Below are 24,485 nucleotides of genomic sequence, written 5' to 3' on the forward strand. Positions count from 1 at the left end.
CTACAGGTCTGACAGGGGTTTCATGCCTGTGCAGGCAGGCTGTGACCCGGGGCCCACGTGAGGTCAGCGCAGCAGTGCAGAGGGGTCCCCAGACAGCTACAAACCCGGACACGCGTTTGCACAGGCACGTGCAAGCCCTGTTCCCTGGGGCAGCCGTCATGCCTGAGCGGGGCTCCCTTTTGTGCTGGCAGGTTGGGGGCTGCTCCCTTCCTTTGCGTAGATGAGGCGCCTGGGGCAGAGAGGGGCCATGCCCCCAGAGCTGCCGTCTCCCCCTGCCTCTCCCCAGTCACCCTCTCACCTGGGCATCACTGTCTCATCCCGTGGCTGCCAGCTGAGTCTCCAGCCATGCCAGCCCTGCTCTGGGTGCTGTGCAAGGCTCAAGCCTTGGCCAGGACCAAGGAGGAGTGATGGGGAGCCAGACATTGTACAGCATCTCCCTGGCAGCTGGCAAGGGGGCTGCGCATTGTCTGAGGCAGCCCCCAAGCTCCACCAGCTCCAGCAAGTTTGCACCCCCCAGCTGGGCTCCTTCCCTGTGTCCCAGACCCACAGATTGCACCTTATTGGCTTGTTCTATATCTCCTCTGCTACAGCCCATTGCTACGAGCCTCCGCCAGATGCAACCACATCCCCTCTGCTGCATGCCAGCACCGGGAACCTCCTGTACCAAAACACAGCCTCAAGCCCCCTTCCCGCAACTCTTCTGCCAGGGCTGGCGCAACTCCCTGGCACCAAGGCACGTCTCAATTAACTCGGCATGAGAGGGAAAGGGCCACCACTGCCTGCTCCCGCTCCCCACGGGACAGCTTCACCCACTGAGAGAAGATCCCAGTGCTCCCCACCAAGGCCACCCCAGGGGGAGAGCGGGGGCAGCCCTGCAGCTGGGAGGGATCTCATAGCGAGACTGTCCTTGCTCTGACCCCGGAGGGTGGAAAGGGGGAGAGGGGATGAGACATTCCAGCCCCTCACTTCTAATTTAATAAAACAACAGGGAGAGGAGTGCAGGGAGGAGAGGGATTTAACCCCTCTGCAGCTGGGCTCTGCTGGGCAAGCAGGGGTGCTTCATTGCCAGCTCCTCTCTGGCTGGCAAAGACCCCAGCCAAAGCACCCTTGGCTCTGCTCTCCTGCCGCGCTGCTCCTGCCAGCCCCCCAGAAAGCCCCACTGCCAGCCCTCCCGCCATCACCTGCAGGTCCGTCTTCATGAGCGAAGCCCCGGCCTCCACGATGTAGTGGCAGATAGTGCGCTGGCGTAAGGCTGCAGCCTGGTGCAAGCTGGTTTCGCCGCTGGGGAGGATAAATCGGGAGATGTGAGATGTCCCCCCAAAATGGGGACATGCAGCACGTGCGGGTGGCAGTGAGGGACAGCAATTTGGGTGCAGCAGAAGCTTATGGTGGGTTGCACGCTTGTCCAGGCAGCCCTGGCAGAGGAGGGGGTGCCACTCGGGGACAGTCAGTCCAGAGTGGACTGGGAACCATGGCTGGTAATCAGAGCGAGGGCGGCTGCTAAGTGCCCAGGTAACTGGTCACCTCTGGCCAACAGGTCACAGGCAAGTCAGTCAGCAACTTACTTCTCCTCCTCCGTGGCATCGAGGATTTCTGAAGGGGCTGTGGAGAGAAAGACAGTGCAGGGTGAGTGAGACCCGGCTGAGCGCAGAGACGGACCCACCTGCTCCCCAGTTGCACTCTGCATCTTTCCATAGGGGCTGCGATCGCCATGCTGCCTGCAAAGGTCCTGGCTCCAAAGCACTCAGGCCAGCAATGGCATCGGAGCCCAGCTGAGACCAGCATAGAAAAGTTGTTGTGGACTCATTACAGAGAAATATATAAATAAAAATAAAGCAGCCTCTATTTCAGTGGGAGCTGCCAAAAACAGCAGGCCAGCTGCCCCGCAGGCAGAAGCAGGACACTGAGAAATGTTTCCCAGAGACATGCTGGTGCCTGCCAGGATGCGGCAATGGCCATGGGGGCACCCCAGTACTGGCAGACAGATGTCAGGGAAAGCCCACACGCCAGAAGGACGATGTAGCAAATTCGGAGGGAAGGGATCTAAACCCAGGAGCATCCCCTCTGAGCAGAGGGTTGGGCTTTTTCGGCTGCCAGGGTGGCACCCTGGCCCCAGCTCACCATTCTCGATGATGTATTTGACGATGTCCTTGCTCCCTGATTTGACAGCATGGTGGAGGACGGTCTGGCCTGAGGAGTCTCGCACCATCAGATCTCTTCCAGCCCGGTGCAGCTCTTGGAACTACAGGATTGTCAGATTGCTCTGGATGAGTCGCCTTTCCCAGCTCAAAGCCCCAAGCCCCGGCATCGCGTCCCCAGGGTGTCCAGCAGATTGTGTGGATATTCGGGGAATGGCAGGGAGCTTTGTCCAGCTCAGCCACACTGCCAAGTCCCTTCCCTTCATGTCCCCCCAGCTTCTTGCCAGGAGCCTGCCTGGTTTCCAGACACCACTCCTGGAGGAAGGCCCTCGACAGGATCTGCTCCAGCGCAACTGTGGAGCGCGGATGGCAGGGCTTCCCACAGCCCGAGGGGCACTCCAGCCGAGCAGGCTGCGGGGAGACTGCCCGGCGCCAGCCCTGGCTGCTCATCGCAGCGGGAGCGCCTACCTTGCTGAAGTTGCCGCTCTTGGCAGCTTCTATCAGAAGGTCGTCTGCAAAGAAGGGAGATGGGTCGGGGTCAGAAAAGTCAAGTCATTTATCTAACCCTGGAGCCAAGGATTGGGCATCAGAGGCTCAGAGCAGTCAGCTGGAGCTCCGCTAGGTGCTAACCCCTTGGTGAGACTGGTTTTACATGGCTCTTCCACCTTCAGGCATGTAAGGGACAAGCCAGGGAGGGAGACATCACATAGCTGGGGCTGCAGCCAGACCTCAGCCCCAAGGAGGTGTGCGTGCAGGGGAAGCAGTCTCTGCTCATGGGCAGGATGACTTGCTATGGAAGAGGGAAGCAGACCTCCTGGGTGTCAGCCAGTGGCCGAGATGCCTCTCACCCATGACTCACACTTCCAGCCACTGGGCTCTGCTCAAGCTCCAGGAAACTCTTTCCATTTGCTCAGCTTGGTGAGGCCCCTGACCTTGTGCTCCCACCTCCTGAGCTCCCCAACCCCCCAGCCCAGCCCACAGCGCTCGGCTCCACAGGTGGGGGATTAACCCCTTGGCCACGCCATTTCCCGCACAGCAGAACTGGGAAGGCGCCTGGATGGGCCGCTCCACAAATCACTGTCAGGTCTCTCCTGCCCACCTCTGGGGTCACCCGCCTGCGGGGCTCTGCGCTCCCCCCCCAGCACACAGACAGCAGGGCTCCTGCCTGCACGTCAAGGAAAGGACAGGCCAAAACACACATGGCGGGGACCCAAAACAGCATGAGCTGCGAGCGTGTGCGATGGGGGGTGGGACAGGACTCACCTTTGTGCAGGAGGCAGCGCTCAGGCTCAGCGCTGGAAGGGAAGAAGAAAAGACGTAACTAACCCTGCCAGTCCAGGCAGCAGATCGCCCAAAAGGGCACGCCGTGGGTAGAGCGATGGCTGTGGAGAAGCCTGCCTGTGGCACTCCTCAAGCAGGCAGGAGCAGAGGCAGGCCAAGGAACTTTGCTGCTCTTTCGCCACGCCATCAGCTTCTTCCCTGATCTGGGTTCTTCCCCATCCCCAGTCCCATTTCTACTGCTGCTCCCAGCTCCGTTGCTCACCTGTCCCTGAGGCTGGGCTCAGTTGGACTGAAAGACACCCATGCCCTTTGCCCCGTGGGCCAGGTGCTGGAGCTTGATCCCATGGCTGAGCCATCTGGCAATGCCCCACTGCTTCCAGGAGTGCTGGCAGAGGACCGGGGAAGACAAGATGGCATCTCACCCTTTGGTTTAACTCAGCACTGAACTCCTGCTTGCTTCCAGGGAGTGCCCCTGTAATCTGCCCCAGGGATCAATGCTGTGAAGCCAACCCTGGCTCTCCCATCACTGCCCATCCTTCCTGAGGTCCAGCACCCCTATTCCAGACTCACCTGGGGGCAGGAGAGGTGGGTGGAGAGGAGGAAGAGGAGGGGAATGCAAAATGGTGCCCAGTGGGTGAGGCAGATAAGTCAACGAGGTCAGGCATGGCAGGAGATGTGCCCACGGTCTGGGTGATCACCAGCTCTGGGTCCAGCACATAGAGCTCATCCTGAGAGATCTCTGTCACATAGTTCAGGTGCTCCTGAAAGACACAAGTCAGCCCTCCTCAGAAGCAAGACCTACTTCTGTGTAGCTCCATCCCCTCACACCCCACGCCTTGCAGCCCACCCACTTGCTCAGCAGAGTGGTGGTGGCTCACAGAGACCTGGGACCCGTGCCTGGGAGGCCTCTGCATCTCCTTGTCCTTTTTAGGCTTCCCATCTCCTGCTAACTTAGCAAACGACTCACACATCTCATCTCCACGTTCTCTGTCATCTAAGATGACCCCAGTAGGTGGGTGCCTGGCCAGACTTGCTATGTTGCTGTTCCTTAACCTCTCTGCTGCAGGGTCCTGCATGCAGCTTCCAACCCAAGTCTCTGTGTTCCCACCCATGCTTCACCCCTTTCCGCAGGAACCTGGAGGTGCTGGGGCTGGTCCTGGGCCAGGCCCTTCACACCACCCCTCGGGGGATGCCACAGGGCAGGGCAGCAGTGCGAGACCCTCGGGTATGTCCCCCAGGCTAAGCCTGCCTGTCAGTCTGCGTGAATGCAGGACAACCAAGCACCTTCCCAGCAGATGCCGGGGGAGGCAACAGCAGAGGACAAGGCCATACTCACCTGTGCGCGGTCTATCCTGTAGAACCGATCAGCTGTGGTTGCTGTAAGACAGGGACAGAGCGAAACAGGGTGATTCTTGGCATGGGATGAGGAAGACGGACACTTTCCACCACTGAGTGATAGTGAACTATCCAGCCACTTTGTCGCTTGCACAGAGGGCACAGCAAAGTGAACAGCACCCCCTGACCAGGAGCAGCCCCATTCCCTTCAGGACTCTGCTGTTCTCTTTACCTTAGAGGCAGCCCCTTGGGCCTGCAGACCACCACGCCCCTGTGCATCATCCCTTTGCTTGCTGTCTCCTCCTCAATGACTCCTGACAGGGAGCCACAGGGAAGGCAAGAACACACCTAGCTGACGCCGTGGCTTTTCTGGGGGCTTTCAAGTGCTCCAGCCTTGCAGCTGCAATGCAGCATCAGCCCAAGCAGATGAAGCTCAGGGCTGTGCAGTGCATGTCTCAGCACGTGCTTGCACCAGGTGGGGAACTGCTCCAATTCAACATGATGCATCTCGTTGCACAGCACTAAGAAATGTGGGCACTAAGCGGGGCTGGGAGAAGAGGGACCTCAGCCTCCCGCTGACTTGACTGGGTAACATCCCACAGACCACCACAAGGCCACATCAGAGCTTGTGACTGCCAGGTACAATGGAGCAGGCCACCACCAGTTGTAGATTCAATCCCCTGTTTCCTAGGACAGCAGGAGAGCTTCAAACCAGCCTCCAGCCTGTTGCTGGCAGCAGCCTGTCTGAGTGCATCCCTCTGCTCATCCTTAGAGGAGAGATCCCCACAGCAGCAGAGGAGCTCCTTCAACATCAATGGAGCAAGTGGCTGTGCTGGAGCCAGACCCACACAGCCACCACCCCTGGGGGAGCAGGGAGGGTCTGGGGACTTACGGCATCACCAGGGGAGAGCAGGACAAGCAAGAGCACAGCGCTACGACAACTGGGTCCTCACGCAGGGTGGCACTTCCCCTGTGTCCTGCTAGGCTGCTGGTACCTGCCCAGACGAGGTTGCTGTGGTGAGACCCTTGGGGACCCAGGGAATTCTCTCTGCAAGCAGAGCGGGGATGGGCCGGAGCAGATGACAGGAGGGAAAGGGCCCTGCTTATCTTGTCCTGGCTGGAGATTTACAGCCAGGGAGCTGCTGCTGAAGGCCTGTAATTCAGCCACTTGAATGAGCCTGCGCTGTCTTGAATGAGGCTCTGGCATCTTTCCTGACACATTTTCCTGAGCCCAGAACCTGCTGCTGGGAGACTGGCAGGAGGAGGGAAAGTGGTCCTGGTACAGCCGTCCTGGTAGTGACACCTGGGAGCAGCAGCGCCAGCGGCCCCACATGCAGGGCTGGAACCCTGAAGGGAGAAGCTGCATCCTTTCTGCCTAGCACAAGGCTTCCCAGGCCCACTTGGCAACCCACAGCTCTGCTGTTCTCTACAGCCTGCTACTGGCAAGTCAGGGAGATGAAGTGCCACCAGCAGTCATTTCTCTCGGCCAGCTTCCAGGTACAGAGGGAGAGCTCTGGATCCTCTTGGTCAGTGAAGGCAAAGGGACAGGAGAAAGCTACCTTCAGGCAGGGGAGAAGAAGCCGCTGGAGCCCAGCGGGGAGCCTGCTCCCATACCACTGATACTCATGGTGAGCCTTGCTCCCGGCATGCTGGAGCAGGGGGGCCCCCTGCCTGCACGACACAGGAGAGCAACCCCAGCAGTCCCACAGTGACGGGACACACGCTGCCAAGCTGCCTTCAGCTCTGGGGGTAGAAGACCAGCAGATGCCCCTCGCTCCACTCGTGGTCAGCAGCCAGAGACACAGCCTGGGGCAAAGCACTGCTGCACTCGGCCACAAAGACCCCAACATCCATGAGTCCCAAGTCCCAGTGGCTCTCAGTGGCTTGCCACTAAGGGTCTGTCCCCTCACCCCTCCAAATTCAGACACAGTCAGCACTCCCCGGGGAAGACAATACTCACAGTCCAGGAAGCACCACTTGGGTGACAACTTTTGGGATGACAGTGTCTTTGGTTTGGCTCCATCTCCCTCCTGCATAAAAAAAAGAGAGGATAAAGTCGTGTCTCTTGGCGTCCTCATCTCTCCCCAGAGTGTCCCTCCTGCACTGGGAGGTCCCTGCAAACATGGAGGACCACAGGCACTGGTATGGAAAGGGGAACTTGAGCACAGGCACAGCCACAGTGACGGGGAGCAGCACGGGACAGACTGGAGCCAACACACACCAGCTCACTGGAGACAGAGGTACCACAAAACGAGCCCACAAGACCAACACGGTACACAACAGATGGGCCTGGGGGACAGAGCGAGGCCATACACACCTGAAAGAGCAGGCACTCTAAAGCAGAGGGCTGTGGAAGGAAATCCTGCAGAAAGGCAAGGTGTGCCATTACAGCCTTTGTCTGTGTGGCCCCCCCAGCCCTCCTGTCCCATTGGTGATGCTTAATGTGCTGCCATACCTGGCTTTACACACTGCCTGGCCAAGGTGCCTGGTCCCTGCCCGCTTTGAGGCCAGAGCACAGTGGTTGCCCAAGGAGAGAGAAGAGGTAAACCACGAGGTGACCGAGGAACACCAGGCTCAATGCACAGCTTTACATGTGCAGGAGGTTGCAGAGGCATCAGTCTACCTGGCTGATGTCGTAGGAAAGCATTACCCTCTGAGCCCGGGAGCTGCTATCTTTGTGCCTGTCTGTGTGTCCTCACCAGTGCCTGGGCACAAGGCGGGCAGGGCACAGGCACGCAGAGCAGGCAGAGCAAGGAGCAGACGCCAGTGCGCCAGCCCGGGCAAGCAGCTCTGCCACTCAGCCCTCCAGGACACTACACACATGCTGGATGGGATTCCCTCAGGCACAAGAGTCAGCTAACTGGGAACTGAGCAAGGTCCCTTCAATCTCCTGAGAGAAAAACAGGCTGAGCAGTGTGGCACCAGGAAGCACACTGGGCTCAGAAGGCATTGCTCACCAGGAGCAAAGGTTACACTGCCCGCGTCCGGGTCATGGACATGCACTAGCAGAAGTTAGTACTTGCAAATGAAAAGAGTTGGAGGAGGGGGGAGCAACCCTAATCCAGGCACCCTGGGAGGGGCAGAGCTGTGCCAGGAAACATGGAGCCCGCAGAGGGCTGAAGGAACACAGCACAGCAAACAAAGGGACAGAGGAAAGGCCCTCCCCAAACACCCAGGGGGTGACAGGCCCCATAGGATGTATGCTGGCTTTTTCCACTGCCCCATAATCTTTCTGGGCCACTGACACTCTGGGCCTGGAGAACAAGGTCAGAAAAGCAACGCTGAGAAAGAAGTTGCCAGAGAGCAGGGAGCAACAAGCCATCCAGCTTGGGATCCTGCCTCCACCATGGGGTGAAGGCAAACTGTGACCTGCTATCAGAAGCAGGAGTACGTGTGTTGGTGCATGCAGGTCAAGGAGGCTTAGAAATCCCTTCCCTGAGCCCCTCCACCTCGGCATCCAGCCGTGACCACTTCCCATGCAAAGCCTCACCTCCTGCAGCCTCTCGATTTGGGTCCGGCACAACTCCAGGTCACTGTCTCCTGGAACCACAATGATCCCCAGCGGCACAGCTGCACGACAGGGCACAGACACAACTCAGGGAGCAGCCTGTGCCCCACCCCCAACACCTCACACAGCCGAGCTGAGGGCACTGCTGGACTTGAGGACTGTGGCTCCCACCCCCTGGTCACTCAGCTGGTCACTCACAGGCTTCCTTGAGCTTTTCCTTGTCATAGTGCAGTGCCTCGTAGTCGCGCATGCTGATTCGGCTCACCCGGATCCGCAGCCGCTCGGGCACTGGTTGCTGGCTACATGCAGGGGGGAAGGAAAAGGGAAGGGATCAGAAAGTGACAGCCCACTTTCTTGTTATCCCACTCATCCCTCCAAAACAGGCAAGAGCCCAAACTGGCGTCGGGACTTGGCACCAGTAGCTTCTCCAGCATCAGGGTCTGGCCATACTTCTGTGACCTGATCCCTTCCCAGGCCCTTCTTGAGACAGGATCAAAATGCCTCTGGAAGCGATGGATCAGTCCCATCCCTTCCTGCTCCATCCCTTCTGCTTTGGAGAGAAGGTAGCAGGTTGATTTGAGGAACCTACTCATTGAGCAGAGGCATGGAGTTGCGCCGCTTGGTCTTCTGCACCATGTTGGCTTGGTTGCGCAGGGAGATGTGGATGCAGGAAGCCGCCAGCTTGCAGGGCTCTCCATCTACCTGCATGGGGATGGCCTTGGACGTGGTGAGAATCACCTGCCGGCACTGGCACAGCCGCTCCCCGTGGCCACCGACCTGCAAGGCAGCCTGTGAAAGGGTCCAGAGTGAGAGCAGAGCACAGACTGAGGGGTGGATGGGGGAGCACCCCTTGTCAGCCAGATGACACAAGTGAACCAAGCTCTGGAAGGGATCCACAGAGACCAGGGCATGACACAGCTCTCCTAAATCTCCAAGAGCAGACACTGTCACACAGGCCAGCACTACAGCTCCTCAGGAGGGAAGCTGGGGATCTGGGGGGCTGGCTGACACCTGGTCAATGGGACCAGTCACTCCCCTCATTGCTAGCTACAACTGGCAACAGCACCGACTCACCAGAGATGTCATGGTGAAGCCAATGACTTCAATGCAGCCATCATCGTGGCGCTGTGGCTCGAAGTCATGGTGCTCTCCAGGGTTGCCCCAGGGCATGGTGCCTGCACAGTACCTGTGAAGGGATGGCCAGAGATGCACAGACAGGCCCCCTCAAACCCAGGCAGAGATCTGTGGCATAGGGGTGAGGAACCCAGAACATGAGGGCAGGTCCTGGGGCTGCTCACCTGGGGATGTTCAGGAAGACCAGGCACTGAGGCTTCAAGTCCTGGATCTTGGAGGTCAGGTCTGAACCATCACACTGGAAACAACACAGGGGCGTTCAGGCTGCTGTAAGGGGGTAGCTTGGCCTACCCTACCCACCTGGGAGGAAATTACCTCCACCTCTGCTCCCCACAGTGACTGTCCTCCAAGCCAGGGGAAGCCAATGTCCCCAGGAACACATCCCCTCCCCAGTCCTGAAATACCCAGCGTGCTAAGAGACCACTCCTCACGCCTCGGCAGCTCAACCCCCTCGCTGGCCCAGAGCACCCCTGCACACTCACAACCAACTTGACGTGCTTCGCTAAGTCCTTGGAGCTCCCCGTGAGGAAGTCGGAGAAAGCCGTCTGCCAAGGTAAGAGACAGCGTTAGTGCCCACATGTTCACTGAAACGGGCAGCCAGGAAGCCTGCCACTGACCTTCAGACCTTAGCTGCTGAGAGCAGCAAATCCCTTCCTTGTCCACTGGCAGAAGCCCTCTCTTCTCCCCTCCCAAAACAATCATCTGATCCGTTCCTCTGGCCATTTTGTCTACCAAAAACTTCAGGGCACGTTTAGTAACACCCCCCAGTACTCCTTGCCAGCCCAGTCCCAGCTTTAGGGAAGAGCTGGCAAGTTGGGTCTCCTCTTGTGAGAGACTCAAGTCACAAGAGACAAATTCAGTCTCAAGCTGCAATGAAGTACCATAAAACAGAGCTGATGTGACCCCATCCAGCGATACCAGGAGAGACAATATGGCCTCTGTTACACAGATCCTAGGGTCAGACGAACAAAGACAACACTGAGACACAAATCTCTAGAGGTGAGATACAGGAGGGTGGCATAATTAGCCAGGGAGCTGTAACTGGCCCAAGGTATAAAACAAAAGACCACAGTAGTGTGGGGACTCTATGGAAAGGCTTCCCGTTCTTCTGCAGGGGGGACAGCCTGCCTCCCCACAGCTCCGGGGAGGTCCTGCCTGGGTGACCGTCCGTGAGCCAGAGAACAAGAACAATAGTGGCAGGAGATCAAGACAGCAACTGTATGGCAGGCCAGCAAGCAAGCTGTACCGCCAGCAGCACTTGCAGCCAAAGAGGAGCTGTGACTCCCAGGGTTGCAGGCTTTCTCCAGCATCTCTCCAGCTTCAGGGGGATTGCTCAGCTTGGGTGCACATGAAGGCCTGTGTAACTCAGATGAGTGAGTTGAGAGTGTGGACAGGAGCCAGGGCCTTGCCTGTGCTCCAGCTGACGCTAAGGCTGATATAAAGGCATGCCCAGATATCCTCCACACACTCACCCCAGCATAGAACATTTTATTCCGAAACCGGCTGTTGAACTTCTCTGGGTTGGCCTCTAGGGAAAGGAGAAAAAAGTCCAGGTCATTGGCCTGCACATGGAAATACTTCACTTGCCAGCTCTCCCCAGACATGGCTCTCCAGCCAGCCTCAGCCAGGCGGCAGCCCCCAGCTCTCTTCCCATGCAGGCACCCTTCTTCCCCCTCTGCAGCCTCCACCTGCTCCTCAGGTTTCACCTCCAGCCCGGTCCCTGGGGCAATCCTCTTGTTCACTTTCCCAAGGAGTGTTTTACAGGCCCACCTCTGGGACACCCCATCACCACAGACCCTACCCCAGCCCTGCCACCCTCCTGTACCTCGGGATTCGTGGAACTCCAGCGTCACCCGTGCGTCAAACCCAAGGCTGAAATAGTTATTAAAGACATCCAAGGGGAGCTGGAATGGAAAGGAGGAACAAAGATGAGGCTGCCAGCATGTGGCCGCAGCATAGACGAGGTCAGGCTACAGCAGTGCCATGCACCGTGCTCAGGAGGCTGAGGGAGTGGAGGCTTGCCTTCCCCGCAGGAACATACAGAGGTCACCAGCCTGAGATGATGGACCCCAGCTCCTAGGGGTAAGGGACATGGCCCAAGGGGACACAGTCTGCTCTCCAAGATACCTGCAATAACCCATGTTTCTGTTAAAGAAACAGTCTCAGAGGGGACTGGGCTTATACCTGTTGCAAGCTGTGGTTAAAAACCTCTGGTGGACATTTAGTTCTGATCTCTACACGCCTCACCCTGAGTGCCATGGGTTGGAGCCATAAGGAGAGGAGTGGAATTGGAGTAGGGAAATGCCAGCCCAACACCGCAGACCCAGGTGCTGGGGCTGCCTGAGCCACTGGGAGAAGGAGAACGCAGACCCCTAGCACAGGGAACGAACGCGGAGAGATTGTCCCACCTTGTCAGCGGCCATCTCATCCTTTTCCTCAGGGTTTGCATCAGGGTTTGGCTCCACGTGGAGGTTCCAGCGATCGAGCTGCACAATGTTCCCATCTTCCACGTGTGACAGGATCTTGGACAGAGGCTCATCTGTGTAACCCTGGTGAAGAGCAGGACTCAGTGAGTCTCCTACCTGCCTCCCGCAGAGATGTCTTCTTCTTTGGGAAGACATCCCAGAGCAAAGGATGTGGAAAAGATCAATTCTACTTGAATGCTCAACAAAGTGGGACTTTAGATTCAAAAACAATACATCTGCCTTCTAAAAATCCCCCAAAGTTTGAAATAATGATTGCTTTTGTTAATGTCCTAATATATTATGACCTAATTCAGAATAATTCAAATGTCAAAAGACAGTAACATCCAAACCATGCTTATTTGTTGGTCTGTAGTTAGGGAAAGCCAAGACAGCCAGCCAGTGCAAATCCCCACCTGTTCATCTGGAATCGGAGCCAAAGCGCTCAGCTCCCCTCTGTCAGCAGTGAGCTCTTCTGCCCGTCACTTACCCCACCCCAGTTCAGTGTCCTGGCCAAGTCGTTCCCTGTCCCCAAAGGTAGGATGGCCACAGGAGGAGGTGGGTTGAGACGTAACTGGTCCAGAATGGAGAGTATCCAGCCCACCTGCTCGAGCAAGAGAGTGCAAAGAAATAGTTGGTTATTTCAGGGACCAGTAGGCAGGTGGAAGTGACTCTAGCAATGGCAGAGGGGCAGAGATGGGGTCCCCTTAGCCACCAGCGAGGCTATTCACAGTCTTTAATGCTCCAAACAGGTGCTGCAGGAGATACCAGTAACCCCAGTGAGGACACTGGCCCCCAGAAGCATGACAAATCCAGACATGCCACAGACTAGCACTCCCTGGAGCAATGCACAAGGGGATCCACAGTATTTGGTGCCACCAGCTGGACCACGGACACAGCGCGCACATTTTGCCCCGTTCTCAATTGCAGCAAAGAGGGCTGCTGCCGGCATTGGAAAGGCCGGGAGCAGAACGAAGCCCCCATAATCCAAGGGGAAATGGTTAGCGACCTGCTACACCACTTAGACACACACAAGTCTATGAGGCCAGATGGGATCCACCCAAGTATACTGAGAGAGCTGGCCAAAGTGCTCACCAAGCCACTTTCCATCATTTATCAGCAGTCCTGGCTAACCAGGGAGGTCTCAGTTGACTGGAGGTTAGCAAATGTGACGCCCACCAATAAGAAGGGCTGGAAGGAGGATCTGGGGGACTACAGGCCTGTCAGTCTGACCTTGGTGCCGGGGAAGGTTATAGAGCAGATCATCTTGAGTGCCATCACGCTGCACATACAGGACAACCAGGTGATCAGGCCCAGTCAGCATGGGTTTATGAAAGGCTTGACTAACCTGATCTTCTATGACAAGATGACCTGCTTACTGGATGAGGGAAAGGCTGTGGATGTTGTCTACCCAGACTTTAGTAAAGCCTTTGACACCGTCTCCCACAGCATTCTCCTGGAGAAACTGGCTGCTCATGGCTAGGACAGGCGTACACTTCGCTAGGTAAAGAACTGGCTGGATGACCGGGCCCAGAGAGTTGTGGTGAATGGAGTTAAATACAGTTGGTGGCCAGTCACAAGTGGTGTTCCCCAGGGCTCAGTGTTGGGGCAAGTTCTCTTTAATATCTTTATCTATGATCTGGATAAGGAGATTGAGTGCACCCTCAGTAAGTTTGCTGATGACACCAAGTTAGCCTTGAGGGTAGGAAGGCTCTGCAGAGGGATCTGGACAGGTTAGATAGATGGGCCGAGGCCAACTGTATGAGGTTCAACAAAGCTAAGTGTTGGGTCCTGCACTTGGGGCACAACAACCCCATGCAATGCCGCAGGCTGGGGGAAGAGTGGCTGGAAAGCTGCCTGGTGGAAAAGGACCTGGGGGTGTTGATCAATGGCCGGCTGAATGTGAGCCAGCAGTGTGCCCAGGTGGCCAAGAAGGCCAACAGCATCCTGGCTTGTGTCAGAAATACTGTGGCCAGCAGGACTAGGGAAGTGATCGTCCCTCTGTACTCAACACTGGTGAGGCCGCACCTCAAATACTGTGTTTAGTTTTGGGCCTCTCACTACAAGAAAGACATTGAGGTGCTGGAGCGAGTCCAGAGAAGGGCAACGAAGCTGGTGAGGGGTCTGGAGAACAAGTTGTATGAGAAGCAGCTGAGGGAACTGGGGTTGTTTAGTCTGGAGGAAAGGAGGCTCAGGGGAGACCTTATCACTCTCTACAACTACCTGAAAAGACGTTGTAGCGAGGTGGGTGTCAGTCGCTTCTCCCAAGCAAGAAGCAATAGGACAAGAGGAAACGGCCTCAAGTTGCACCAGGGGAGGTTTAGATTGGATATCAGGAAAAATTCCTTCACCGAAAGGGTTGTCAAGCATTGGAACAGGCTGCCCAGGGAAGTGGTTGAGTCACCATCCCTGGAAGGATTTGAAAGACGTGTAGATGTGGTGCTTAGGGACATGGTTTAGTGGTGGACTTGGCAGTGCTGGGCTAACGGTTGGACCTGATGATCTTAAAGGTCTTTTCCAACCAAAACAATTCTATGATTCTGTGAAGGGTATCACTGGCACAAAGAAGCCAGGGGACTCACCGTGCCATCTCCCCCACACGCCAGGATCCGGAGGTTGTGGACCTTGCGGTACAGCTCCAGCCTGCAGGGAACAGAGAGGGTAAGGAGGGGAGAGAAGAGGCACTGAAGGTGTTACACAGCGGCTGCAGGGCTGCCCTCGCATGGGCCCTCTGCCCTCACAGAGCCGACGGCATTCACAAAGCCACATGTGTGTCTCCCTCCCCATCACCACAGCAGTTCACAGCAGTGGGCAATGCCACAGTAACTTTGGCTTCACCAGCTCTTATGGAGGAAGAGCAGGGTGTCCACAGTCAGTGTACATGTAGATAAGCCAAAACGGAGCAAGCAGACAAGACTCACATGACGTTAATGGAACATAATGAACTAGACCTGGGAATGTCATCCCACAGCTGGTCTCTGTGCCACTAGCCTTAAGATTAGACCAGCCTTCTGGCAGGAAACACTGACTGACCACAAGGTATCCTAAAGTGGACTCTCAAAGCATGAACTTGCTGGGGGTCTCTTTGTGCAAGGAAGCTGTGGAGCATCAGGCCTCTGCCAGCTAAGGGAAGAGCTCTGAGGAGGAATCTCTGGGGCAGGGATGGGGGAGAGAAGGGTGCTGCCCCCAGCAGTACTCACGCCTCCTTGGGTCCACCCTGGCTGAGGTCGAAAACTTGCCGTGGGTTGAGATACCACATGAAGGATTGGATGATCTTGGCTCCCTGTGAGGACAAGAAAGTCTTCAGCAGGGAACAGGGAGTTCCCAGTGCACAGGGGGAAAAAGGCATCTGGTCACGAGGACAGGCCAAGACAATGGCGTTCTGGGGGAACTCAGGCAAAACCTGGCCTAGGTGGGAATTGCCAGGCAGCAAAATGGCATTGCGGGGGTTGCCTTGAATCTTTTGCAGCTGAGACATCGCCAAAACTATGCCGAGTCCTCAGCAGCCAAATGGCAATGCCCTCACAGAGCTGCCTTCTCAGGGAGATGTAGGACAAGGCCATACCTGATTTCCACCACTCTTGGGGTTCACAAACACCAGCAAGGGCTTCATGAGAGGAGCTGGCATGGGCTTGATGACAAAGGGTTTCCACCTCCCTTCCTGCAAGAGACACTGCAAGTCCTTCAACAAACCCAGGGAAATGCAGAGCCCTAACATCACACATGGTCAGCAGTGCGAGGAAGAGAACACCCCAGCCACCCCATAAGCCTTATAGCTGGGATTTGCCCTGCCAGTAGGCACCCTCCCTCCACCTCACCCTCCTTAAACTCAGCGCAGACCCCGCAAAGCCCCCTTGTTTCCCAGTCCTGCTCCTTGCTGCCCAGCCCCTGTGCCCTTCCAAGACAAGGTCATTCCCTGTCCCCTCATCTCTTACCTCGGCCCCCTTTTTGCTGGATTTCCGCTTGAATGATGTCCTCTTCTTCTTTTTACTAGATTTCAGTGGATTCTAGAAAGAAAAGAAACAAACCCAAAAACTCCGTGAGGAGTAGCTGGGCAAGCAGAAGTTGTGAAAGAGCCACAAGAGCTGAGGTGAGTTACCTGGGGCCGTCGGACCCGCAGAATCCAAGTGGGAGGAACGACGACAGCAGCGTGAGCCCCCAGCGAGCAGGGCTCTTCAATGTGTTGCAGCATGAAACATGACACTTTGCTGTGATACTGGGGAAGGAGGAGAGACAGAGAGAAAACTCAGCTGCTCAGTCTGCTGGCAACAGTCACCTTCTCATCCTCCCAGCTCCACCGTGCCACTGCAGGGAGTGCTGGAGGAAACCAAGCAGGAATTTTGTAATGGGAAGGCAATGAGGAGAAAGTTTCTTGTAGGAGCTCCCAGCTACCACAGTACAGCCCCTCCCAGTAAGAGGAGCTGTAAAGTGCATGCTACAGAGAAGCAGCTTGGGGAGTCCCAGCAGAGAGCAGAGGTCATTAGATGCAGAGTAGGCTGGTAAGACATTCAATGGGGGCTTTGCTCACCGCTTGCTTGCACCAGGAACAGCTGATGGCTACAATCTCTTTACTGTGGAAGGCAAACTTCTGCTGGAAACCCTGTGGAGGGAAGGATAAGAGGTTTAGGGAATTCCTTCACAGCTTTCTACCATCCAACAGGACTTTCCCACCACCAGGAGAGACGTTAACAAAGAGAGAGTGCCTGCAGCTCTAGCCCTCTGGTTCCCAGTCACATAGCCCCAACCATCACTACGGCACCAGAGGGGCCACTGCACTCTGCAGGGGTGTCCCTATTGCCCAAGGAAAGCACGTCAGGAAGACAGTCCCCTCCAGGATTGACTGGGCCCAGTGGGAGAACAACTCTATGTGGGAAGCACTTACGTAGTGCTTCACAGTACAAAACAGGGCACATGTCTTGGTGTTGCTGTAGGTTGCTGCTGCCGAACAGCATAGTGGGATGTCTCTGGTCCCCAGCCCTGTTCTTGTCTCTGGTTTGACCTTACCTTTCCTTCAGGCTGAGGGAAAAAAAGAAAAAAAAGATGCCCTCTTACCTTGCCACACTGCCGGCATTTCCCTTCCTGCCGCCTCCGGTGTACCCAGTGATGCCGGACAACTATGGGCTAAAGGGAAAAGAAAAAAAAAAGAAAGTGAAAGGCCCAGCATGTGAGAGAAGGCAGGAACAGGCAGGAGGAACAGGCTCGGGCCAGCCAGGACCTCTGCTCTTGCAGTATGCCCACTGCTCACATGTGCCAACCCTCTGGGAGAAGACAAAAGTAAGTGAAGGACAAATGAAGGAGCTGGACTAAGAGTGCCATGGGAAGGACAACCGCATGGTAGGTGAAGCAAAGGAAGAAAAGAAAGAAAGGTTTAAAGTGATGTTGAAAGCTTCACCTTACCAGGTCACACTGGCATTTCTGAGCAATCAGCCCTGTGTTTGAATACCTTTCGCCTACTGCGTCTGCTGTGCCAACACAAACACGGTGTGGGGGCAGCAGCTGTGTTACCATAATGGCTCATGACTGAGCCACTCACACCCACTCCCAGGCACCGTGTGGGCTATGCTGCCTCCACAGGCTGGAGGGGAAAGCATGAAGGCTGACAGGTGCTTCCACCACCACAGCTCAGCAGACAGGTCCCAGGCCACTGCTTATGCCCAGTACATTAAAACACGGGCTAAAGGGGTCCGACAGCACCACTGTGGGCATCTTCCACTGCTACCTGGAGTACCTGTGGCACCCAGGGCAGGGCTGAGCAATAAAGCAAGAAGTGAACCCATATTGCCGCCTTCCAAACTGTGGGAGACTTGGGGACCTGCTGTTTGCCACAGCCTCCTCTATTTACTCAGGGACCAGCACAAGGGGGAAAAACTCCCCCACAGGTTCCCCCCATGCAGATGTAGGAGCTTTAGAACATGCAAACCAGCAGATGCTCTCTGCATTTGCTGCCTGCGAGCTCCTCACTCCTCACACCCAGTCTGCGCTGCTGCCTTGCAAAGAAACATCCCTTTTATTGCGCCATCCCCTTGGAGTCAGAAGGCAGCACGATGCCTGTGCTCTGATGGGCAACGTGCTGGCAGCATCTGACGCCTTTGCCACCAAACTGGGAAGGCGAGGTGGGGCAGACACAGGCAGTGTCCCAGGAACATCTCTCACCTCCCGTACGTTCCGGGATCCCGACTCCCTGAAGGAAGGTTTGCAGCGGAAATTTATCTGTAGATTGAACACACATGAGAGGAATCAGTAAAACCACCATACTCGAAGGAAACCTACTGGAGTTTATTTTACTACAGCAGGGCCAGAGTCTCTGCAGATGTTCGATGCTTGCCACGAAACCCCTCACATATCTCTGTTACCGAACAAAATGGGGTTCCAATCATGTCACTAGATGCTCCTTTTGGTATCGTTTCCTCAGAAGACCCCCTCTTCGCAATGACACATTACAGTTTCCCAATCTTCTTGTGTTTCACTACCCAAGAGGAAGGGCTGCCCAGGAAAAGGCTATTACAGCTCTGCATGCCGCAGAGAGGGCTTAACAGGCTCTACTCACCTTCTCCAGCTGTTCGATGCAGGGTGTATGCACTACGATCTTGCAGGCTGCACACTTACGCCTGGAGAGAGGTTTTTGCTGGAGGATGAGAAAAGGGGAGGAAAACCACGCATATGAATAGCAACGTTCAGAGGCTGGCAAGCTCAGTCTCCCCTCACACCTCCACATTTTTCAGGATGCAGAACAAGTCCTATAGGAAAGTTATATACACCTAGACTCCTTGCACGTAAAGGGATCTAAGCGTGTGCCTAGAGCAGATGCTCTCAAGCCTGGGACAGAGCAGGGAAGTGCTCTCCCGCTGTCCTGTCCTGCAGTCCCTGGCCTCTTCTGACACTGCCTGAGAGCACCATGGAAGCTGGTCTGGGAGGCATTCGCAGGGCTCCCCCGGTAAGCCCCAGGGGCAGGCACAGGACGGCGTCAGTGCTCTTTGTCCTGTACCACAAGCAGGACGGAGCCTGCAAGCAGGGAGGGAGGACTGCAGCAACCCTGTAAGATCAGAGCTGCCTGCAGGGTCAGGAGGCAGCAGACCTGGGTCTCCAGCGCTCGCTTTTCTCCTCTATTGAAAGGTCTTGGATTCAGATTGTCTCTCTAAGGGTGTGAGATCCCAAAAGCCTCTCCCTGAAATATCACCATCACATCGCCTCCGGGTGAGCAGTAACCCTGCGTCAGGTTCCCATTGCAAACTGAGCACCAGCACTGGCAGAAATTGGGGACGCAGCCCTCCAGCACGCAGAGATAGGAGGGGCACACTCCCCACCTCGGTAGCCCCCCAAGCCCCCACGTTTCGCACTGCAGCAGCAGCAGGGCCTTCGCGGTGTCCCCACTGGGTGGCAGCACAGCCCAGCCTGTGGCCCTTGCCGGGGAGGTGGGTGACCCCCGGTGACTCACCAGCAGCTTCGCCATACAGTTCTGTTCCCCAACGTAGCAGAAGTCCCCAGAGACACTGGTCTCAAACCAGATATGCTCCCCATAGACTGCAGTCTCCTGAAAGGCACAAGACAACGTGTTTCTCTGAGAGCACCCCCAGATGGGCATCCAAGCTCCTAAAATGCTTTGTGTGAGGGACAAGATGCTGGAACAAGGCTGGGGAGTGGAAGATTGGAGCTAGGTGTAGGCTGGGAGACAAGACGCACAGAACAACCAGGGCCAACGTCTGGACAGAGGAAACCTAATGAAGCTGCTGCCATAGCCCACCTATTGGAAATGAGAGGGCCCCTGGAAATCAGCTCCAAGACCCACAGGCCAGTTGCAGTGCCCTGCACAGGGGGACTGCTTCCATCACCCCCTGAGAGTACACATTGCAGTAAATTCAACGCACGGGACTCTCCTGAAACAGCTTCTGTTCTATGACCCGAGGATGCGGCTTAAAACCTGCCAGGCTTTGCCTGCAAAGGAGCAGGGGCTTGCTCCTGCTGCTTGGCCCCAGCCACCAGAAGACCTCGGCTACCAGGAGCAGAAGAGCTGGCAGTAGAGTAGCTACACCATCCTCCCAGGAACCACCTGTGCCTGCACAGCCTCTCCTTGAAGCATGAAGACGTGCTGCCAGCAGCACAGACGCTGGCACCAGGTGGTGGCAATGGCGGAGGCCATAAATGTGTCAAAGCCAAAGTCACCTGGGAAGCCTCAGCCTGGGAAGAGCCTGCTGCTTCTTGGCCAGGAGCCCATTCCATGCAACACCCAGCAAAACGCGCTACAACTTACGCTCCAGTCCACAGCGCTGCGTATCTGCCTCTCCGAGTCGCTCCTCAGGGCTAGCGCAGGGTTTGGCTGGGCTACCATGTGCTGGAGGCTGGACTTGGCAATGGCTTTCCTGGAAGACATGGGAGGGTTGGCTATTAGATCAGGGAAGGAGGAATATGTGCAAAGCACAGCCTGCTTCTGGGATGGATGGTGAGGGTGGAGCAGAACAGCATCCTCAGGACCAAGTGGCTGGAAATGAGGCAAATCCCCAGCACCACCGGACGAGGAGTACCCACTTCTGTGAGGCAGCCCTGTGGGACGAAGAGATGCTGGCCACATTGCTGACAGCTCTGCCGAAGACACCCTGCACCCTGCAAAAGGCACAGCCTGGGTCTGCTGTGGATGACAGGTCTTTTGCAAAACAGGCCGGGACACTCCACCAAGCTGCGGTGGTGGTGGGGCTGCCTTTGCAGGGACAACCCAGAGCCCTTGCCCCGCAAAGGTTCCCCACAGCTCTCCCATACCAAGGCACCTCAGTGCCCAGGGTGTTTTGGGGGACCAGCACAACCGGCCAGAAATAAAGCAGTTGGTTGTTTGGGGCCAGCGAGCTTCTCCCAGATGTGCCAGGGTAGAGGAAAGGAGCGGCAGAGCTTGGCAGTTGGAGAAAGCGTGCATCTCCAGCCCAAAACCAGGCCTGCCACCTCCCCCTGGCCCCGGGCTGGCAGGAGGGGACACCCGCAAGCCCTGGAAGCTGTGACGAGAGCACCAGAGGCAGCGCCGGCCAGAGCAGGAGATGCTCAGGGGATGTGAGCAGCACTGCAAGACACCGATGGCAGCCAGGGCTGATGGCGCCAAGCTCCGTCCCTCCTTCCCCGTCGACCCTGGGTCTGCACCAGGCCTTCCCTCCCCAAGGCATCACCTGCCAGCACGCCACCGCCTTACATACAGCAGCCGGGGGCTCCAGCCGTCCGGGGCGGCGTGGCGGGTGGGCTCCAGTCCCAAGCACTCGGGGAGGGCGGCAGAGGGGTGCCTGGCTGCGGCCGCCCCCACACAGCGCTGGGCCAGCAGCCGCAGGTGGCCGGATGGGAGCAGCCCGGGCCGGAGGGCCTCGCTGGAGCGGCGGCGCTGGCTGAGGCGGCGGTAGCGGCCCGGCAAGCCGTGGGCAGCCCGGCCGTACATGAACTCGGTGGGCAGGCGGTGGGAGGAGGCACGGCGCAGGCAGCGGGGGCCCCGCGACAGCAGCCTGGCCTGGAGCAGCCGCAGCCGGGGCAGCATGGCCAGCCACCTCTCCTCGGCCCACCGCTCGCGGCGGCCCCGCTCGGCTCCCACGGACACGCCACCGCCGCCATCCTCCGGAGACTCTGATCCGGAGCTGTGGGTGCGGGGTGCCCCGTCCCCCTCCTCTCCGCTGGGGACCGGGCTGGCCGGGAGGATGGAGGGACCCACCAGGTGGGCATCGACGGTTCGCGCCTGGCCCCCGTGCGCTGGCTGGACGGTGAACCTGGGGCTGAGGCATGGCGGCGTGGTGCTGGAGCGGCGGCGGGGGCCGGGGCGCCGGGGCAGGCCCAGGCAGGACAGGGCTGGCAGCAGGGCAGCGGAGCCGCGGCGGCGCTGGGCCAGCGAGGCGGAGGGCAGCCCTGCCTGGGAGCGCCGCCGGGCCTTGCCCGTGGGCACGGCCACCACGCTGGTACGCCGCAGCCCCTTCCTCCCAAAGTGCCGCCTGAAAAAGGTTTCCATCGCACCTGGACGGTGGCTGTTAACACAGAGACCAGGAATTAAATAGGCTCCCCTGTGAGCCTCCGGGCTGGGCTGCGGGGGTCAGGGCAGGCAGGCAGGGATGGCAGGGGACAGAGGGCAGGAGCAGGGAGGGGGGGACATGGCGATGCCACCCCGGGGCGCACCACAGGGCTGGGACCTGCTTGCTGGGTAGATGCGCTGCTGGGGCTCCCACTCCCCAGAGCTCCCCCTCTCCTTGGGTTTCACAGCTCAGCCCAGGGTGCTGCAATGGCAGGGCAGGTGTCACTGCCTGGCCAGGACCCCCTGCACCCCACGCTCACCGCTGCAGGATCAGCACATCCCAAGGTGCTGATCAGCCCTGGCAACTACCCCCACCACTCTCCTTTGTCCCCTTGGCGCTGGCCTGCCTGGTTTCCCCGCAGGAACCACACTGCCTAAGCACCAGCCCCACCGAATTTGCAGCAAATCAAAACTAAACCCTTGCAAATCCTAAAGAAATCAAACAACCAGGCAAGTAAAAGCAGGGCAGGCAGATTTGGTAGAAGCTGGCTGGGAGAGCTGGAGTAGAGCAGAGAAAGGCTAGGAAAATCATCACGCCTGTCCTGCTCAAAACTTCCCTCTCCTGGTGGAAAGAACTTCACCGGGGCTCTCGAGCTTTCCCTGCCCAGCCCTGGAAGCTTGACAGGCTGCCAGGACGTTGCAGCAGCCCATGGAAAGCCCCGGGCCACGGGTGGAAGGTGCTGCAGTGGTTCAGTGCTGTCGGCTCAGCGTGCAAAGGCTGGAGTGGAAGAGGCTGAATCTGGCTAGCTCCAGCACTCCTCTCCTCCAGAGCTAGTGCTTCGCTTCCCACCCTCCAGCTGCTGCCTCTTTTCAGCCGCTAAATAGAGAGGATTTATTCAAGGGCAACTCAAAAAAAACACCAAGATCCACAGTTTGGTAGAAGCAAACTTCTGTCTCTTCAATTGCTCCCAAGGGGACTCTGAATCATGGCAGCCTGTAGGCACACACAGGCCACCGCCATGACTCCAACTGTTTCCATGCTGTACGAGGCAGCTCCTCTACGCATCACGAGGGTACAGGCACACCACTCACCACTGCACTGAGGTTGGCACCTGCTCACTCACTTCTACCTTCCTCCCTTCTCATGCTCTTTTATGCACTCACTTGCAGGTCAGCAATACCAGAAGACCTTCAGGAGAACACCCTGGCCCAAACCTCCACTGCCCCGAGGTCCACGCAAACAGGCAAATTTGTCAGAAGCTTCCATTTTTGTTTGGGATATGCATGTATGATGGAACATACGTGTTACTTTCTGGGCTGAAAACTGAGGCTTTGCTTAGCGCTTGTACCACAAGCAACCCATTGGGGCTGTACCTCTATTTCTTTTAGATGAGAAGCCCAGAAGGCCAACCATATCCTGGGCTGCATCAAAAGCAGCATAGCCAGCAGGTCAAGGGAGGTGATTCTGCCCCTCTGCTCCGCTCTCGTGAGACCCCACCTGGAGTATTGCATCCAGCTCTGGGGGTCCCAATGTAGGAAGGACATGGAGCTGTTGCAGCAAGTCCAGAGGAGGGCCACAAAGATGATCAGAGGGCTGGAGCACCTCTTCTACGAAGACAGGCTGAGAGAGTTGGGGCTGTTCAGCCTGGAGAAGAGAAGGGTCCTGGGAGACCTTCTAGCAGCCTTCCAGTACCTGAAGGGGGCCTACAGGAAAGTGGGAGAGGGACTTTTCACAAGGGCATGTAGTGATAGGACGAGGGGTAATGGTTTTAAGCTGAAAGAAGGTAGATTTAGATTCAATATTAGAAAGAAATTCTTTACTGTGAGGGTGGTGAGACACTGGAACAGAGAGGTTGTGGATGCCCCCTCCCTGGCAGTGTTTAAGGCCACCTTGGATGGGGCTTTGAGCAACCTGGTCTAGTGGAAAGGTGTCCCTACCTATGGCAGGGGTTTGGAACTAGATGATCTTTAAGGTCTCTTCCAACCCAAACCATTCTATGATTCTCTGAGTACAAAGCTGAGTTTGTATACTTGGAGAAGGCCAGGCTTGGTTTGGTCTCCTCCAGCCTGATAGGCAAGGAAGCCAGCTCCTTAGTTTCTACAGTCTTATTGCCATGCCTGTACTCAGTAAAGTAGCACAAGGAGGGAAGGAAGGACAGCAATGCCCTCCAGAGAGCAGCATCAGGGCAGCTAAAGCTTGCTTGAACTGAAAGCAAAAAGAAAGTGCCACCTCCTCGGAGAGATTTCTCTAGTCCCACCACAGGGAGCAATGCACAGGTACTTGTCAGGTCAACTATCACACCACGAGGCCTGCGGAGCTTTGCACAGGGCAAAAGCATGTTTTGCTGATCACCCTGCTTCCAGCCTGTCCCCGACACTGCAGTGCTCCATTCCCGTTTCTTCTCCCCATCCTCTGCACAATGATGCACAGTAAATTGCATCATTACCAATAGGTGTTAAAAATTGTCTGAACAAAATGTGTTAAAAAACCCAAGAGAGAACGCTGCCTGGGTGTGGCATGCTGCAGCAGACCCTTTTTGGCAGGCTTTAGCTGCTGGGGTAGACGTACTGTCCAGCTACACCCTGAACAAGCTGAATGGATGCTCCCTCCTGCCCCAGATATTCCACTAGCATGAAGCTGCTGTACTGCTTGCTGAGCTGCC

The 24,485-nt window shown here is 56.9% G+C and overlaps 1 protein-coding gene across 3 annotated transcripts in view; it reads right to left on the reverse strand.

Moving 5' to 3' along the window:
* Nucleotides 1-24,485, reverse strand: part of DGKZ (diacylglycerol kinase zeta) — a 46,044-nt gene that overhangs the window by 3,722 nt on the left and 17,837 nt on the right. The window contains exons 1-31 of one of the 3 annotated variants that reach the window (XM_068399868.1): nucleotides 21,032-21,835; nucleotides 20,107-20,215; nucleotides 19,294-19,389; nucleotides 18,406-18,483; nucleotides 18,012-18,068; nucleotides 16,911-16,979; nucleotides 16,387-16,458; nucleotides 15,958-16,074; nucleotides 15,794-15,865; nucleotides 15,424-15,519; nucleotides 15,059-15,141; nucleotides 14,441-14,501; nucleotides 12,349-12,462; nucleotides 11,805-11,945; nucleotides 11,222-11,300; nucleotides 10,869-10,924; nucleotides 9,879-9,941; nucleotides 9,561-9,634; nucleotides 9,337-9,448; nucleotides 8,852-9,051; nucleotides 8,461-8,561; nucleotides 8,245-8,324; nucleotides 7,072-7,116; nucleotides 6,715-6,784; nucleotides 4,756-4,796; nucleotides 3,990-4,180; nucleotides 3,402-3,433; nucleotides 2,607-2,650; nucleotides 2,122-2,242; nucleotides 1,566-1,602; nucleotides 1,182-1,281 (exon numbers count right to left, since the gene is read on the reverse strand). In XM_068399868.1, the coding sequence (XP_068255969.1) occupies nucleotides 1,182-1,281; nucleotides 1,566-1,602; nucleotides 2,122-2,242; nucleotides 2,607-2,650; nucleotides 3,402-3,433; nucleotides 3,990-4,180; nucleotides 4,756-4,796; nucleotides 6,715-6,784; nucleotides 7,072-7,116; nucleotides 8,245-8,324; nucleotides 8,461-8,561; nucleotides 8,852-9,051; nucleotides 9,337-9,448; nucleotides 9,561-9,634; nucleotides 9,879-9,941; nucleotides 10,869-10,924; nucleotides 11,222-11,300; nucleotides 11,805-11,945; nucleotides 12,349-12,462; nucleotides 14,441-14,501; nucleotides 15,059-15,141; nucleotides 15,424-15,519; nucleotides 15,794-15,865; nucleotides 15,958-16,074; nucleotides 16,387-16,458; nucleotides 16,911-16,979; nucleotides 18,012-18,068; nucleotides 18,406-18,483; nucleotides 19,294-19,389; nucleotides 20,107-20,215; nucleotides 21,032-21,822 (3,402 nt within the window). In that variant the 5' untranslated portion in view covers nucleotides 21,823-21,835. Of the gene's footprint in view, nucleotides 1-1,181; nucleotides 1,282-1,565; nucleotides 1,603-2,121; nucleotides 2,243-2,606; nucleotides 2,651-3,401; nucleotides 3,434-3,989; nucleotides 4,181-4,755; nucleotides 4,797-6,714; nucleotides 6,785-7,071; nucleotides 7,117-8,244; nucleotides 8,325-8,460; nucleotides 8,562-8,851; nucleotides 9,052-9,336; nucleotides 9,449-9,560; nucleotides 9,635-9,878; nucleotides 9,942-10,868; nucleotides 10,925-11,221; nucleotides 11,301-11,804; nucleotides 11,946-12,348; nucleotides 12,463-14,440; nucleotides 14,502-15,058; nucleotides 15,142-15,423; nucleotides 15,520-15,793; nucleotides 15,866-15,957; nucleotides 16,075-16,386; nucleotides 16,459-16,910; nucleotides 16,980-18,011; nucleotides 18,069-18,405; nucleotides 18,484-19,293; nucleotides 19,390-20,106; nucleotides 20,216-21,031; nucleotides 21,836-24,485 lie in introns of those variants that run through there. The other 2 variants (XM_068399869.1, XM_068399870.1) reach the window with 2 other exon arrangements.

The sequence above is a fragment of the Nyctibius grandis genome, chromosome 4, assembly GCF_013368605.1.
Source record: "Nyctibius grandis isolate bNycGra1 chromosome 4, bNycGra1.pri, whole genome shotgun sequence".
NCBI classification, from domain to species: domain Eukaryota; kingdom Metazoa; phylum Chordata; class Aves; order Nyctibiiformes; family Nyctibiidae; genus Nyctibius; species Nyctibius grandis.